The sequence below is a fragment of the Pseudophryne corroboree genome, chromosome 12, assembly GCF_028390025.1.
Source record: "Pseudophryne corroboree isolate aPseCor3 chromosome 12, aPseCor3.hap2, whole genome shotgun sequence".
Lineage (NCBI taxonomy): Eukaryota > Metazoa > Chordata > Amphibia > Anura > Myobatrachidae > Pseudophryne > Pseudophryne corroboree.
In genome coordinates, this window is record NC_086455.1 from 170,151,625 (window position 1) to 170,166,930 (window position 15,306).

General features: G+C 53.2%; 1 protein-coding gene across 1 annotated transcript in view; it reads left to right on the top strand.

Moving 5' to 3' along the window:
• Nucleotides 1-14,878: 14,878 nt before the first annotated feature.
• Nucleotides 14,879-15,306, top strand: part of PPP1R13B (protein phosphatase 1 regulatory subunit 13B) — a 126,330-nt gene continuing 125,902 nt past the window's right edge. Inside the window, exon 1 of the mRNA XM_063948510.1 lies at nt 14,879-15,244. Within this exon, the coding sequence (XP_063804580.1) occupies nt 15,236-15,244 (9 nt within the window). The 5' untranslated portion in view covers nt 14,879-15,235. The remainder of the gene's footprint in view (nt 15,245-15,306) is intronic.

The window sequence follows — 15,306 nt, forward strand, 5'->3', positions numbered from 1 at the left end:
AACTGCTAACAAAATTCCTACTGCGATCAACTTGGAATTACCCCCTAAAAACACAAATCTGCTACTGATAAAATCGCATGCTGGTTCCGCCAAGAACAGGGCGAGGCCGCCCAGCATGTGTAGCGCCACCCTGCATTACGATCACATTTCAAATGCGATCGCAACGCAGAAATCTGAAAAATAGAGGTAGACCCCTGTATACACAGCCAAGATGCATATGTGGGCACACTGCCGCCATGTTTCCCGTCGCACCATTCTCCACAAAAGCTGCCTCACCGGCCCCCGAACGCCTGCCGCCTGTCAGTCACATTGCGATTGCATCTTTCTGCTTGCGCAGACGGCCGATAACTGTCCGTTTGCAATTTTATCAATAAAACTATTTTGAATAGCCCCCTAAGTACTAACTTTTAGAGAAAAATACAGTGGAGACAGATAAAGTACCAGCCAATCAGCTCCTAACTGCCATGTTACCGGCTGTGTTTGAAAATGACAGTTAGGAGCTGGTTGGTTGGTACTTTATCTCTCTCACGGTTTCGTACATAGACCCCATAGTCTCTATGGTGGATGAGGTCACAGAGAGTATCATCTGGAGTACACTCATCACCATCAGTGCCACTGCCATGTGGTGTCCCACAGGGCTCTATACTATCCCCCATGCTATTTGCAGTGTACATGCTCCCGCTGGGTGAAATAATCACGCGCCATGGCCTGGTCTACCACTGCTATGCAGATGATACACAACTGTACCTGTCCTTTGCTCCGGGCACTGATAACCCAATAACAACCCTAAATGGCTGTCTAGCTGAGCTCCAGGAGTGGATGATGCCAGTTGGCTGCGACTGAACCCAGATAAAACAGAGGTCCTTATGATAGGACTGCAACATCAAAATCCTCATTCTTTCACCTGAGGAACATAGCCAGAATCAAGCACTTAATTCCCTCAGATGATCTGCCAAAAGTCATACATGCATTTGTATCATCTTGATTAGACTACTGTAATGCCCTCTACCTGGGTCTGTCTACCTGTAATGCCCTCTACCTGGGCTTACAGCTGGTGCCAAACGCAGCTGCCAGGCTGTTACCCAACCAGCCCCGTTCCTGGCACATAACACCCATCCTCTACTCCCTCCACTGGCTGCCTGTAAGATGGCGAAATGTCTTCAAGATTGGCTTATTAGTTTCAAAGCCCTACATGACCAGGGCCCAAGGTACCTGAAGCAGCTTCTGACCCCATACTGCCCCACTCCATTACTGCGATCTGTAGATGGACTTTTAGCAGTAACGAGAATCTCCCGTAATTCATCTGGGGGTGGAGCTTTTAGTCATGTGGCTCCGACTCTATGGAACTCACTTCCCCGCACAGTGCGAGAGGCCCCAACTATAGAATCCTTCAAAAGTAGACTCAAGACTTTCCTGTTTACTCAGCATTTCCATAATGGGGCAGCACGGATGGTGTAATGGTTAGCATTATTGCCTCACAGCACTGAGGTCATGGGTTTGACTCCCACCAGGGCCCTGTGTGGAGTTTGTATATTCTCCCCAGCTTCCTCCCACAATCCAAAAATATACTGGTAGGTTAATTGGCTCCCAACCAAAAAAAAATTAACCCTAGTGTGAATGTGTGTGTGTGTGTATATGTAATAGGGAATATAGAGTGTAAGCTCCACTGGGGCAGGGACTGATGTGAATGGCCAAATATTCTCTGTACAGCGCTGCGGAGTATGTGTGCGCTATATAAATAACTGGTAATAAATAAATCATAATAATGTCCCTTTAGTATCTCCATGCTTCTGTATTTTATGGAAAGCTGTTCGGTACTTCATTATTTTCTGTACTGTATTATGTTAATTCTGTTAAGCGCCTTGAGTCCTAATGGAGAAAGAGCGCTATATAAATAAAATTATTATATCCATTCTAATACTGATGATTTTGTCTTTGCCGGGGATCCCAGACTCAGCGAGCAGCACGCCTATATACAGTACATGATGGAATCAGGAAGGTTGTATGATGATTAATACTCTGAAAATGTTGCATTCACGTTTATAGCAGATTGTATGGTAACGTGACATCCTGTGCCCAGATGAGATGAAGAACTTTCTGTCACTTTATAAGAGCGTATTAGTAACTGGAAATGCCACATAAATGACCATAGATGAGATATCTGCTGCAGACAATGTACTGGGAAATGGATAAACGCAGCTGTAGTAGGGTATGCCGGCGTCTGGGCTCCCGGCGGGCAGCATACCGGCGCCGGAATCCCGACCGCCGGATTACCGACAGCTGGGCGAGCGCTGCGGGCACGGTGGCGCGCCACGCTATCTATTCTCCTCCAGGGGGGTCGTGGACCCCCAAGAGGGAAAAAAGGTGTTGGTATGCCGGCTGTCGGGATCCCGACAGCCGGCAAACTGAAAACCACTTGATAAACGCGTGGCAGAAATGTTCCCGGTTTCCAGCTTGTATCCAACATCACTCTCTTATGTAAGAACTTAGGCTGTCCTTGAAATGTCTGACAGCAACAACACTGTGGTCCATAAGCTGGGGAGACCCCAATCATGGGTGTAGCTGCAGAGGGTGCTATGGAGCTATGGAGCCAAGAGGCTTAGGCGGGAGACCTCTGGGGCTTGACAACTATACTCTGGCATTCTGGCAACATGCCTACTCTCTCGGGAACGGCTGGGAGGCTCCTGAAAATCAGGTGACACTCCTGGCCACCCAGAAAGGTGGGCAAGTTTCCCGCAGCCGCCCGCTTAAACCACCTCCTCCTCACACACACAATCACCCACTCAATCCCGCAGCCGCCCACTTACACCTCCTCCGAGTCCTCACACACACAGTCACCCACTCAATCCCGCAGCCGCCCGCTTACACCTCCTCCTCACACACACAGTCACCCACTCAATCCCGCAGCCGCCCGCTTACACCTCCTCCTCACACACACAGTCACCCACTCAATCCCGCAGCCGCCCGCTTACACCTCCTCCTCACACACACAGTCACCCACTCAATCCCGCAGCCGCCCGCTTACACCTCCTCCTCACACACACAGTCACCCACTCAATCACGCAGCCACCAGTTTACACCTCCTCCTCACCCACTCAATCCCACAGCCGCCCGCTTACACCTCCTCCTCACACACACAGTCACCCACTCAATCCTGCAGCCACCAGCTTACACCTCCTCCTCACACACACAGTCACCCACTCAATCCCGCAGCCACCAGTTTACACCTCCTCCTCACACACACAGTCACCCACTCAATCCCACAGCCGCCCGCTTACACCTCCTCCTCACACACACAGTCACCCACTCAATCCTGCAGCCGCCCACTTACACCTCCTCCTCACACACACAGTCACCCACTCAATCCTGCTGCCGCCCGCTTACACCCCCTCCTCACACACACAGTCACCCACTCAATCCCGCAGCCACCCGCTTACACCTCCTCCTCACACACACACACAGTCACCCACTCAATCCCGCAGCCACCAGCTTACACCTCCTCCTCACACACACAGTCACCGACTCAATCCCGCAGCCACCCGCTTACACCTCCTCCTCACACACACAGTCACCCACTCAATCCCACAGCCGCCCGTTTACACCTCCTCCTCACACACACAGCCACCCACTCAATCCCGCAGCCGCCCTCTTACACCTCCTCCTCACACACACAGTCCCCCACTCAATCCCGCAGCCACCCGCTTACACCTCCTCCTCACACACACAGTCACCCACTCAATCCTGCAGCCGCCCGCTTACACCTCCTCCTCACACACACAGTCACCCACTCAATCCCGCAGCCGCCCCCTTAAACCTCCTCACACACATACAGTCACCCACTCACTCATTCAATCCTGCAGCCGCCCGCTTACACCTCCTCCTCACACACACAGTTACCCACTCAATCCCGCAGCCTGCTTACACCTCTCCTCACTCACACACAGTCACCCATTCAATCCCGCAGCCGCCCCCTTAAACCTCCTCCTCACACACACAGTCACCCACTCAATCCCGCAGCCGCCCGCTTACACCTCCTCCTCACACACACAGTCACCCACTTAATCCCACAGCCCGCTTACACCTCCTCCTCACACACACAGTCACCCACTCAGTCCCACAGCCGCCTGCTTACACCTCCTCCTCACACACACAGTCACCCACTCAATCCCGCAGCCTGCTTACACCTCCTCCTCACACACACAGTCACCCACTCAATCCCGCAGCCGCCCGCTTGCACCCCCTCCTCACACACACAGTCACCCACTCAATCCCGCAGCCGCCCGTTTACACCTCCACCTCACACACACAGTCACCCACTCAATCCCGCAGCCGCCCGCTTAAACCTCCTCCTCACACACACAGTCACTTACTTAATCCCACAGCCGCCCGCTTACACCTCCTCCTGACACACACAGTCACCCACTCAATCCCACAGCCGCCCGCTTAAACCTCCTCCTCACACACACAGTCACCCACTCAATCCTGCAGCCGCCCGCTTACACCTCCTCCTAACACACAGTCACCCACTTAATTCCACAGCCGCTCGCTTGCACCTCCTCCTTACACACAGCCACCCACTCAATTCCGCAGCCGCCCGCTTACACCTCCTCCTTACACACAGTCACCCACTCAATCCCGCAGCCGCCCGCTTGCACCTCCTCCTTACACACAGTCACCCACTCAATCCCGCAGCCGCCCACTTACACCTCCTCCTCACACACAGCCACCCACTCAATTCCGCAGCCGCCCGCTTACACCCCCTCCTCACGCACACAGTCACCCTCTCAATCCCACAGCCGCCCGCTTAAACCTCCTCCTCATACACACAGTCACCCACTCAATCCCGCAGCCGCCCGCTTACACCTCCCCCTCACACACAGTCACCCACTCAATCCCGCAGCCGCCCGCTTACACCTCCTCCTCACACACAGTCAACCACTCACTCAATCCCACAGCCGCCCGCTTACACCTCTTCCTCACACACAGTCACCCACTCAATCCCGCAGCCGCCTGCTTACACCTCCTCCTCACACACAGTCACCCACTCAATCCTGCAGCCGCCCGCTTACACCCCCTCCTCATTCACACAGTCACCCACTCAATCCCACAGCCGCCCGCTTACACCTCCTCCTCACACACAGTCACCCACTCAATCCCGCAGCCGCCCGCTTACACCTCCTCCTTACACACAGTCACCAACTCAATCCCGCAGCCGCCCGCTTACACCTCCTCCTCACACACAGTCACCCACTCAATCCCGCAGCCGCCCACTTACACCTCCTCCTCACACACACAGTCACCCACTCAATCCCGCAGCCGCCCACTTACACCTCCTCCTCACACACACAGTCACCCACTCAATCCCGCAGCCGCCCGCTTAAACCTCCTCCTCACACAGCCACCCACTCACTCCCGCAGCCGTCCGCTTACACCTCCTCCTCACATACACACAGTCACCCACTTAATCCCACAGCCGCCCGCTTACACCCCCTCCTCACACACACAGTCACCTACTTAATCCCGCAGCTGCCTGTTTACAGGGGAAAAGTGGGCAGTGCGATGACGCGATTTATGCTGAATTGCGTCATTGTAGCCCCACCCCCAGCTTTATAACCTTCCTCCCCCCGTGGTGGCTAACCCTAACAACCCCTCCCTACCTCCGCAGCCTAACCCTAACCTCCCCCTCACAGCCTATCTTCCCCCACGCAGCCTAACCCTAACCTCCCCCACGCAGCCTAACCCTAACCTCCCCCTCCCCCACGCAGCCTAACCCTAACCTCCCCCTCCCCCACGCAGCCTAACCCTAACCTCCCCCTCCCCCACGCAGCCTAACCCTAACCTCCTCCTCACAGACTAACCTCCCCCTCCCCCACACAGACTAACCCTAACCTCCCCCACGCAGCTAACACTAACCTCCCCCTCACAGACTAACCCCCCCCCCTCCCCCACACAGACTAACCCTAACCTCCCCCTCCCCCACGCAGCCTAACCCTAACCTCCCCCTCACAGCCTAACCCTAACCTCCCCCTCACAGCCTAACCCTTACCTCCCCCTCCCCCACACAGACTAACACTAACATCCCCCTCCCCCATGCAGCCTAACCCTAACCTCCCCCTCACAGCCTAACCCTAACCTCCTCCTCCCTCACGCAGCCTAACCCTAACCTCCCCCACACAGACTAACACTAACCTCCCCCTCCCCCACGCAGCCTAACCCTAACCTCCCCCTCACAGCCTAACCCTTACCTCCCCCTCCCCCACACAGACTAACACTAACCTCCCCCTCCCCCACGCAGCCTAACCCTAACCTCCCCCTCACAGCCTAACCCTTACCTCCCCCTCCCCAACACAGACTAACACTAACCTCCCCCTCCCCCACGCAGCCTAACCCTAACCTCCCCCACACAGACTAACACTAACCTCCCCCTCCCCCACGCAGCCTAACCCTAACCTCCCCCTCCCCCACACAGACTAACCCTAACCTCCCCCACGCAGCCTAACCCTAACCTCCCCCTCCCCCACACAGACTAACCCTAACCTCCCCCACACAGACTAACCCTAACCTCCCCCTCCCCCACACAGACTAACCCTAACCTCCCACACAGCCTAACCCTAACCTCCCCCTCCCCCACACAGACTAACCCTAACCTCCCCCACACAGACTAACCCTAACCTCCTCCTCCCCCACGCAGCCTAACCCTAACCTCCCCCTCCCCCACACAGACTATCACTAACCTCCCCCTCCCCCACACAGACTAACCCTAACCTCCCCCACACAGACTATCACTAACCTCCCCCTCCCCCACACAGACTAACCCTAACCTCCCCCACACAGACTAACCCTAACCTCCTCCTCCCCCACGCAGCCTAACCCTAACCTCCCCCTCCCCCACACAGACTATCACTAACCTCCCCCTCCCCCACACAGACTAACCCTAACCTCCCCCACACAGACTATCCCTAACCTCCTCTTCCCCCATGCAGCCTAACCCTAACCTCCCGGGTGGTGCCTAATACTACCCCTCTCTCCCCCGCAGACTAACCCTAACCCTCCCGGATATGCTTACCTTCAGGATTCTCGCTGTCAGAATTCCGGCATCAGGATGGTGACCTAGTTGGGATTCCAGCATCGATGTTCTGACAGGTATCGGGATTCTGGCGTCGGTATTATCCCGACAGCTGGGATCCTGAGCGTATACCTTTGAAGCTTAGGTAAAGAAAAGACACTTGTCACATTGTAGGATTACATGCAAGCCGTCCTACCTGGTCCGGTATATAGCAAACCTTTCTTGATAAAGTAAATGTATTGGATCACATCTCAATGTCCTGATTCTGAGCCAGACACAAAGTGCCGCATATGTAGACGGACGCGGCTGCCAGATTTACTACCGCCGTGAAGGTGCGTATGCATGGTGCAGCGCATGCAGTTTGCAATTGCTTCTTGTGCAGACTTTCCTCCTCTAATGAAGCTGCGGTGCGTGCTCCCGGCCCTCCCGGGATAGTAGGGAAGTCTCCCGGATCCTCCTGCACCACTGCTACCCCCTTACCGAGTAAAGTGGGTTTACCAGGTGGCTGATGTCGCAATTCACGCTGAATCACGCCATCATAGCCACGCCACCCACTGTACAATGCCAGTTATCTCATCATTGTAGAGTGGGGGCGTGGCTATGATGGTGCGAACATGCACCAACACACCCATCCAAAGCCTCTTGTGCAGCGTCATGCCCCCTCTCCGCCCCCTATGCCAATCTACACACACCCGCATCGCCCACTGCTGTACTGATCTTGTAGCCCACCTCCCAGAGTGGGCAACGCTTGTGGCACGTGCGCAGTATGCTGAATATTGTGAGACGTGTCTGCTTTCGAACTGAGTCATGGTTTTGCCTTATAAATGATTGCTGCTTTAAAAAAAACCTCTGAGATCGGTCAGATATCTCGCCCTATTATATATGCCCCGTGATAGCCATCAAGTCCATGCTACAGTATGTTGCCCAATCCTCTTGAAGAACCACAAAACGGTATTTGTTCAGAATTGTCCTCCTTGGGATCATGTATATAATTACTCAGCCAGTCAACTACATGAGTTAAATTGTGCACCAGTAGGTAAATCCTGAAAACATGACCTGTCAGGTGCATTTGAGGACCGGAGATGTGACATGCTGTTCTAGCAATCACTGGCCATCCAAGTGACAGTGCGAAAAACTATTTTGTTCTTGTAATGTTAAAAAAAACCTCTGGAGTTTGATGTGCACACAGAGATCTAGCCGACATCTCATAGGTATACATGCTTTAGCCATTATTTTATATCTGACACAAGAAATATTCACATAAAATGGAAATTAAATTGTAGAGTATAAAAATTTATAGTCAGGAACCACATTTTTACGACTCACCTGCAGAACAGTCATTGCCTCTGAGCAACTGATCATGGCAGTATTTAACGTTCATGCTTCTATAAACAGAGGCAGCTGTACTATAGTGGATGTGTACATTGGATTATTCATAAATCATTAGCGTAAACATAATCTGAACAAATATACAAATGACAAACCTGCACTGTGCTTAATTACCCCTGCGGTACAATACTGTACTGTCCATGATGTTTCATAACCAATAGTAACACGTGAGGTTGTAACTACAAAAAAAACAACAACAACAACAACAACGTAAAGACACAAAAAATGCCATAAGCAATAAGGCATAGTGGGGAAGATGTATTAAGCCTGGAGAACAGATAAAGAAGTGATAAAGCAGTGATAAGTGCAAGGTGATAAAGCACCAGCCAATCAGCTCATAACTGTAAATTTATATATTGGATCTGATTGGCTGGTGCGTTATCACCTTGCACTTATCACTGCTTTATCCCTTCTTTATCCCTTTTCCAGGCTTAATACATCTGCCTCAGTGTTTGACTTGGTGGGACTTCCTTCTGTGAATCCTGGAGGGAAGCAAGGTGCCGTGAATGGCATCAAACCCCTGTATCCAGTGTAAAATGCATCAATTTGATTCATTTTTGCAGTGTGTGTGGCATGACTGCAGTGACGCGATTCGCAGTGAAACGCGTTATCATAGTCCTGCTCATTTCACTACAGAACTGGACAGTGTGCAGGAGAATGTTGTATGCAGGAAAGCTCTCTGAGATTTGCGAGTCTCCCGGGCATTACAGGAAAGTAGGCAAGTCCATAATCAGGGCAGTCTGACTATGATTACATCAAATAAAATATTAGGACAATCCAAGCAATATATTAGGAGAGAAATTAAACGTTTTTGCAGTGGTAGAGTGGGGGGTCTAACGTCTAGGTGTGTGAACTTTTGATATGACGCTAACACTTTTGTGCTGTGTGCTTCATCAGATTTTATCATCTAGCTGTACTCCTGAACTAATTTTTGTTTACCTGGACAGACAGAAGCATATAGTGAATCTACTTTTATATTACCCTTCAGTGAACAGGCTGTAGAAGAATCTGTGGTGCGGTGTCTTTGGGGTCTATTCATGAAGCAGTGTAGTGAGTTGCGAACCAATCAGAGCTCAGGGGTGTGGCTTCATGTGTGTCAGGGGGCGGGGCTATTATCCATGCCCCGACAGCTTGGAGAAAAAAAATAAATTTTGATAGCTCTGTAGTATCAATGGCGGGAAACCATCTGGTTCTCCCCCATCGATGGTAAAAGTAGTTACCATTAATCACAGACCATTGATGATTTCAAATCATCGATGGTTGATGGTCATCCCTATACTGTGTTTGTTTCCAGCTGTAAAGCACTGCACTCTATACTGGTGCTATATAAACAAAAGTAATTACTAATGCTGCACATACACTCTAAAATTAACTGCCCGATCTGCCTCTGTATCTGGAAATATCAACCGGTAGGCCAGTGTGTCCGTCTGATGCGATATTTTCTAATGCACTGCTGTGGCCGACCGATAGGCGTCTCCCCTGTTCTTTGTCAGAGAAGGAATGGGGAAAGGTCTGCTCCCCGGGGTAAGAGTGCGGATATCAGGTGCCGTACACTGTGGGACGTAGTACAGTGCCTGGCCACGATAACCACCAGTCAGACTGGCAGATAAAATGCCTATGCGTCTGACAGGCATTTTATCTGGCCGTGTATGCCCGGCATAAGTACTTAAGTGCCCCATACACTAGAACGATAATGTCCGATTTCATCCAATTTCTGGCATTCGGGCTGATATATCGGGTGAAATTGGGCATTTTGGATGTGTTTCTGATCCGATGCGCGTTCCTGTGAGGGTCGGATCGGCTCCCCTAGAACGTTAGTGCTGCACCCGTGATATGGCGGTTCCCGCAGGCATGGCTGGAATCGCATAAGATATATCGCATGCAAAATGTACCAAATCGTATGGAACCAGTCCCGGGAAGCACCCGGGAGAGTTCAAGGGAAATCGCCTCCGACTTCAGCCTCAGACATATCGCTGTAGTGTATGGGGGGGCCTTTAGGGCTAAAACACACTACCCGGCTTTTGCCGGCCGGGAAAAAGCCGGACGGCTTTTTCCCGTGCCGGCATTGTAGTTAACAGTGTGAGGGCTAGGGTCCCTTCACACTGCACGGCCCCGGCCCGGCTGCTGGGTTGCAGCCGGGTCTCACTACTGGAAGGTCCGGCGGCCGGGCCGTCTTTGCAGCCAGCGAACCGTGTGTGTGAAGGGGAGCTTTCACACACAACGGGTTTTTTCCAAGCCGTGTCTGATGCTGCGCATGCGGCACAGCATTACACACGGCTCAAAGCCGTCCTGTGTGCGAGACTCTGACGGTTTCTCCCGGATGGCAAAAAGCCGGACAAAGTTTGTCCGGCTTTTTGCCATCCGGGAGAAATTGGCCAGTGTGTTACAGCCCATACTGTATGATCAAGCTGCCCAGCCCTGACTGGTGGCAATCCCACTCAGATATGACATATAATAAACTCTGTGTAACTTTCTGATGTTAGTCAAATGACACAAAAGAAACAAACAAAAAAAAATTTGTAAACATTTTTTTAACTATCTCTTCAGTCAGCGGCTTATAAGGTCAGGGGTTCAAATTTGAAACACTGCCGCCAGTGCAGCAATTAGGAGGGCGTGGCCCGTCTGCCACCGGTGGAATGATTATTAGCTCTGGAACGCACCATTTCCAAGGAAGAGTTGTTCTAATACCTTGTAAGTACCAGTCACCCTGTACCGCATCTGTAGTAATAAAAAACATAAAAACTCTGTCCCCAGCCCTATTGTTCCCCCATCGGTACAAAGTGTGTATTGTAGCATTGCTAATCAGACCACCGGCGGGATGCAGTGGAGTCCGAGGTCGCCAGAGATGTGGGATTCCGGATGATCTCGGATGTTTTTTTTAAAGGGGCAATCACTTACAAGGCATTTAGTGATTGCCTCCTTAAAAAAACATCAGAGATCAGCCGGCATCCCGCACCTTGGTTTTACCACTTGGACGCTCTACCCAGGACTTTAGATGGGTCAAGCCGCTATACATGGCTAAAGGGCTTTGTATATTACAGTACAACATGCACGATAATTAATAGTCATCCAAAATGATTGAATTGCTCTTCCAGGCTTCCATTAATTATTGCGCCGCCCAAAACAATTGAATTCCGTCACTTATGTCATACTGCTAGGATGGGCCAATGGCACCAGAGAGTACAGCACAGCCCGGGCCTTCTTTAGGATGCTACAGATGGCTGTCAGGGCCTTACTCCTTGGGCGACGGTACCTCTCGTACACCCCTAGCAGTGCTCTTTCTATCAGCGGGCGAGCTGTGCGATCGCACAGGGCATCCGCCGCAGCACTTGCAGCTCCTATCTGGTTCCCCTTCCTCTCTCGGAGTTTCACGGAATGACGTGGTTGCGCCTACACATATGCAGAACTGTAAATTTCTTTCCACACACATGCAGAGCTGTACATATCTTGAGAAGCATATGTCCCCACGCGGCAGCACATGCACCTACTTTACAACAGGTCATCATCAGCAATGTGTACTTGCACCTGCCTCCTCCTACCAGGTGTATATGTGCTTACTTGCTAGTCTGCACATGCTCTTTGCCTACGTGAGATTGCCCCATCACACCCTGTATGCATCCCCAGCTGTATAACTGGAGGGGTGCGAAATGCGTTGGAGTCTGCATAGGCCCATATGTGTGTTCTCACTTTCTGAGCATGCCGCAGAGTAGAGTTGGACTTTCCACCATTGATAATTAGCAAACATTGAATGTTTGCTACCGATGGTCGATGACTTGCCATTGATGGCGGAAGTCCGATGGTGATGTGGCATTCCCCCATCGGTCGCTGCTTAGTGCTGCCCTCCTGTCGTCTGTCCCAGAGTTCCACCCTCCTTCTCTGATTGTCCCGCTCCTGTCATGCAGGCGCACTTGTGCCAACAACTGGTGGATGAGAACCATCGATGGATTCCTTTGATGGTTTATTGCCATCAATGAGAAGTACAGATGCCCCCATTGATGGAGACCACTGATTTCGAACTAAGCAATATCTTTCCTTAGCGTAGAGCAAATTCACAAGAGAGGCACTGCGCAAATGGGCGCAGCATTTCATCAGCCCAAATCTTTTCATGCTCAATCCAGAATGTCCTGTGGATGTTCTGTAACCTGAGGTCTGTTCTATAGACTTTATAATAGTCTTGCGATGTTAGGATGTTCGTGATGACAATGGGGGTAATTCCAAGTTGATCGCAGCAGCAAGAAAGTTAGCAATTGGTCAAAACCATGTGCACTGCAGGGGAGGCAGATATAACATTTGCAGAGAGAGTTAGATTTGGGTGGGTTATTTTATTTCTGTGCAGGGTAAATACTGGCTGCTTTATTTTTACACTGCAAATTAGATTGCAGATTGAACACACCCCACCCAAATCTAACTCTCTCTGCACATGTTATATCTGCCCCCCCTGCAGTGCACATCGTTTTGCCCAATTGCTAAAAAATTTCCTGCTGCGATCAACTTGGAATTACCCCCAATGTGAATAAAAAAAAAGGGAAAAAAATGGGACTGCAGCTGCACCACCGCCAGTGGCTGCAGAATCAGCGGCGGCATCACCACAAGAGGGTGCAACACCTCCATCACAATAGGCTGCACCACCAGATGCTGCACCAACACAAGAGGCTGCACCACCGCCACCAGAGACTGCAACCTCAGAGCCTGCACCCCCATCAGAGGCTGCACCGCTGCCAGAGGCTGCACCACCACCAGAGACTGCACCACCACTAGAGGCTGCATCACTACCATCGCCACCAGAGGCTGCTCCACTGCCACCACCAGAGGCTGCACCACCACCAGACACTGCAGCATCAGAGGCTGCACCACTACCACAACCACCACCAGAGGCTACTCCACTGCCGCCACCACCAGAGACTGTAACATCAGAGGCTGCACCACCACCACCAGAGGTTGCACCACTATCAGAGGCTGCACCACCACAAGCTACATCATCAGAGGCTGCACCACCACCACAAGCTACATCATCAGAGGCTGCACCACCACAAGCTACATCATCAGAGGCTGCACCACCACCACAAGCTACATAATCAGAGGCTGCACCACCACCAGAGCTTCACCTCCGACAGAGGCTGCACCACCACCACCAGAGGCTGCACCACCTCCAGATGTTGCACCACCACCACCACCACAGAGGCTGCACCACCACAGGCTGCACCACCACCACCCCCAGAGGCTGCACCACCACCGAGGCTGCACCACCACCACCTGAGGCTGCACCACCACCAGGGTGCACCACCACCACCGCCAGAGGTTGCACCACCACCAGAGGCTGCACCACCAACACCACCACGCACCACCAGAGGTTGCACCACCACCAGCAGAGGCTGCACCACCACCACCAGAGGCTGCTCCACCACCACCAGAGGCTGCACCACCACCACCAGAGGTTGCACCACCAACACCAGCACCAGAGGCTGCACCACCACCACCAGAGGTTGCACCACCACCACAGAGGCTGCACCACCACCTCCACCAGAGGTTGCACCATGACCACCACCACCAGAGGCTGCACCACCACCAGAGGTTGCACCACCACCACCACCAGAGGCTGCACCCCCACCCCAGAGGCTGCACCACTACCACCACCACCAGAGGCTGCACCACCACCAGGGTGCACCACCGCCAGAGGTTGCACCACCACCACCACCAGAGGCTGCACCACCAACACCACCACGCACCACCAGAGGTTGCACCACCACCAGCAGAGGCTGCACCACCACCACCGCGGCTGCACCACCAACACCGCCACCAGAGGCTGCACCACCACCACCAGAGGTTGCACCACCACCAGCAGAGGCTGCACCACCAACACCAGCACCAGAGGCTGCACCACCAACACCAGCACCAGAGGCTGCACCACCACCACCAGAGGTTGCACCACCACCACAGAGGCTGCACCACCAACACCACCTCCACCAGAGGTTGCACCATGACCACCACCACCAGAGGCTGCACCACCACCAGAGGTTGCACCACCACCACCAGAGGCTGCACCTGCACCACCACCACCAGAGGATGCACCACCACCACCAGCAGCAGAGGCTGCACCACCACCACCACAGGCTGCACAGCCGCCAAAGGCAGGTGCCATGTATTCCTGCACTACGAGCAGCAGCAATGAGTTACAGGCTTCCTGCTGCAGTCCCAGTGACCACAGACACGGGTGTAAGGGCTGCCGTCACCCCTGAGTCACCTCACGCACATGTCCACTCGGCCGCCACCACCCTCCTCCACCTGAGGCAGGAGCTGGGCGGCGCCAGCGGCGGCTCCGCCTTCTTTCCCCGCATTCCTGACATTCCACGCCCGTGACGTCACGCCAGGCCGACTGAGGTACGGAGCTGTCAATCACACGCCGAAGCCGCGCCCCCTCCCTACCTGGGCACCGCCCCTCCCTTCTGCGCCGTCCCCGCCTCTCCCGGGTGTCTGATACGGCCCCAGCCCCGCCCCGCAGCAGCATCCCTGCTCCTTCTTCCCAACCAACCTGCGGCCGCGTCCTGCTGCCTCTCATCCCCCCGCCGCCGCCACAGCCAGCCAGGAAGGAAGGAAGGGAGGAGGAGGAGGAGGAGGAGAGCAGCAGCGGGAGGAGAGGCCTGCCCTGCGGATTCGCAGCCATTTGGATTTCCCATCCTGATCCCTGGAGCTGAGTGCAGGACAGTGAGGGCGGGGGGGACACAGCCCACGTACCGGGCTCCCCCATCTGTCACCCGCATCGTGCCCCGGGCTGCTGCAGAGATGATGCCGGTAAGACCCGCACATAGCATCTCCTACATGCTGATGTATGATGCGCGTGTGTATATGTATAT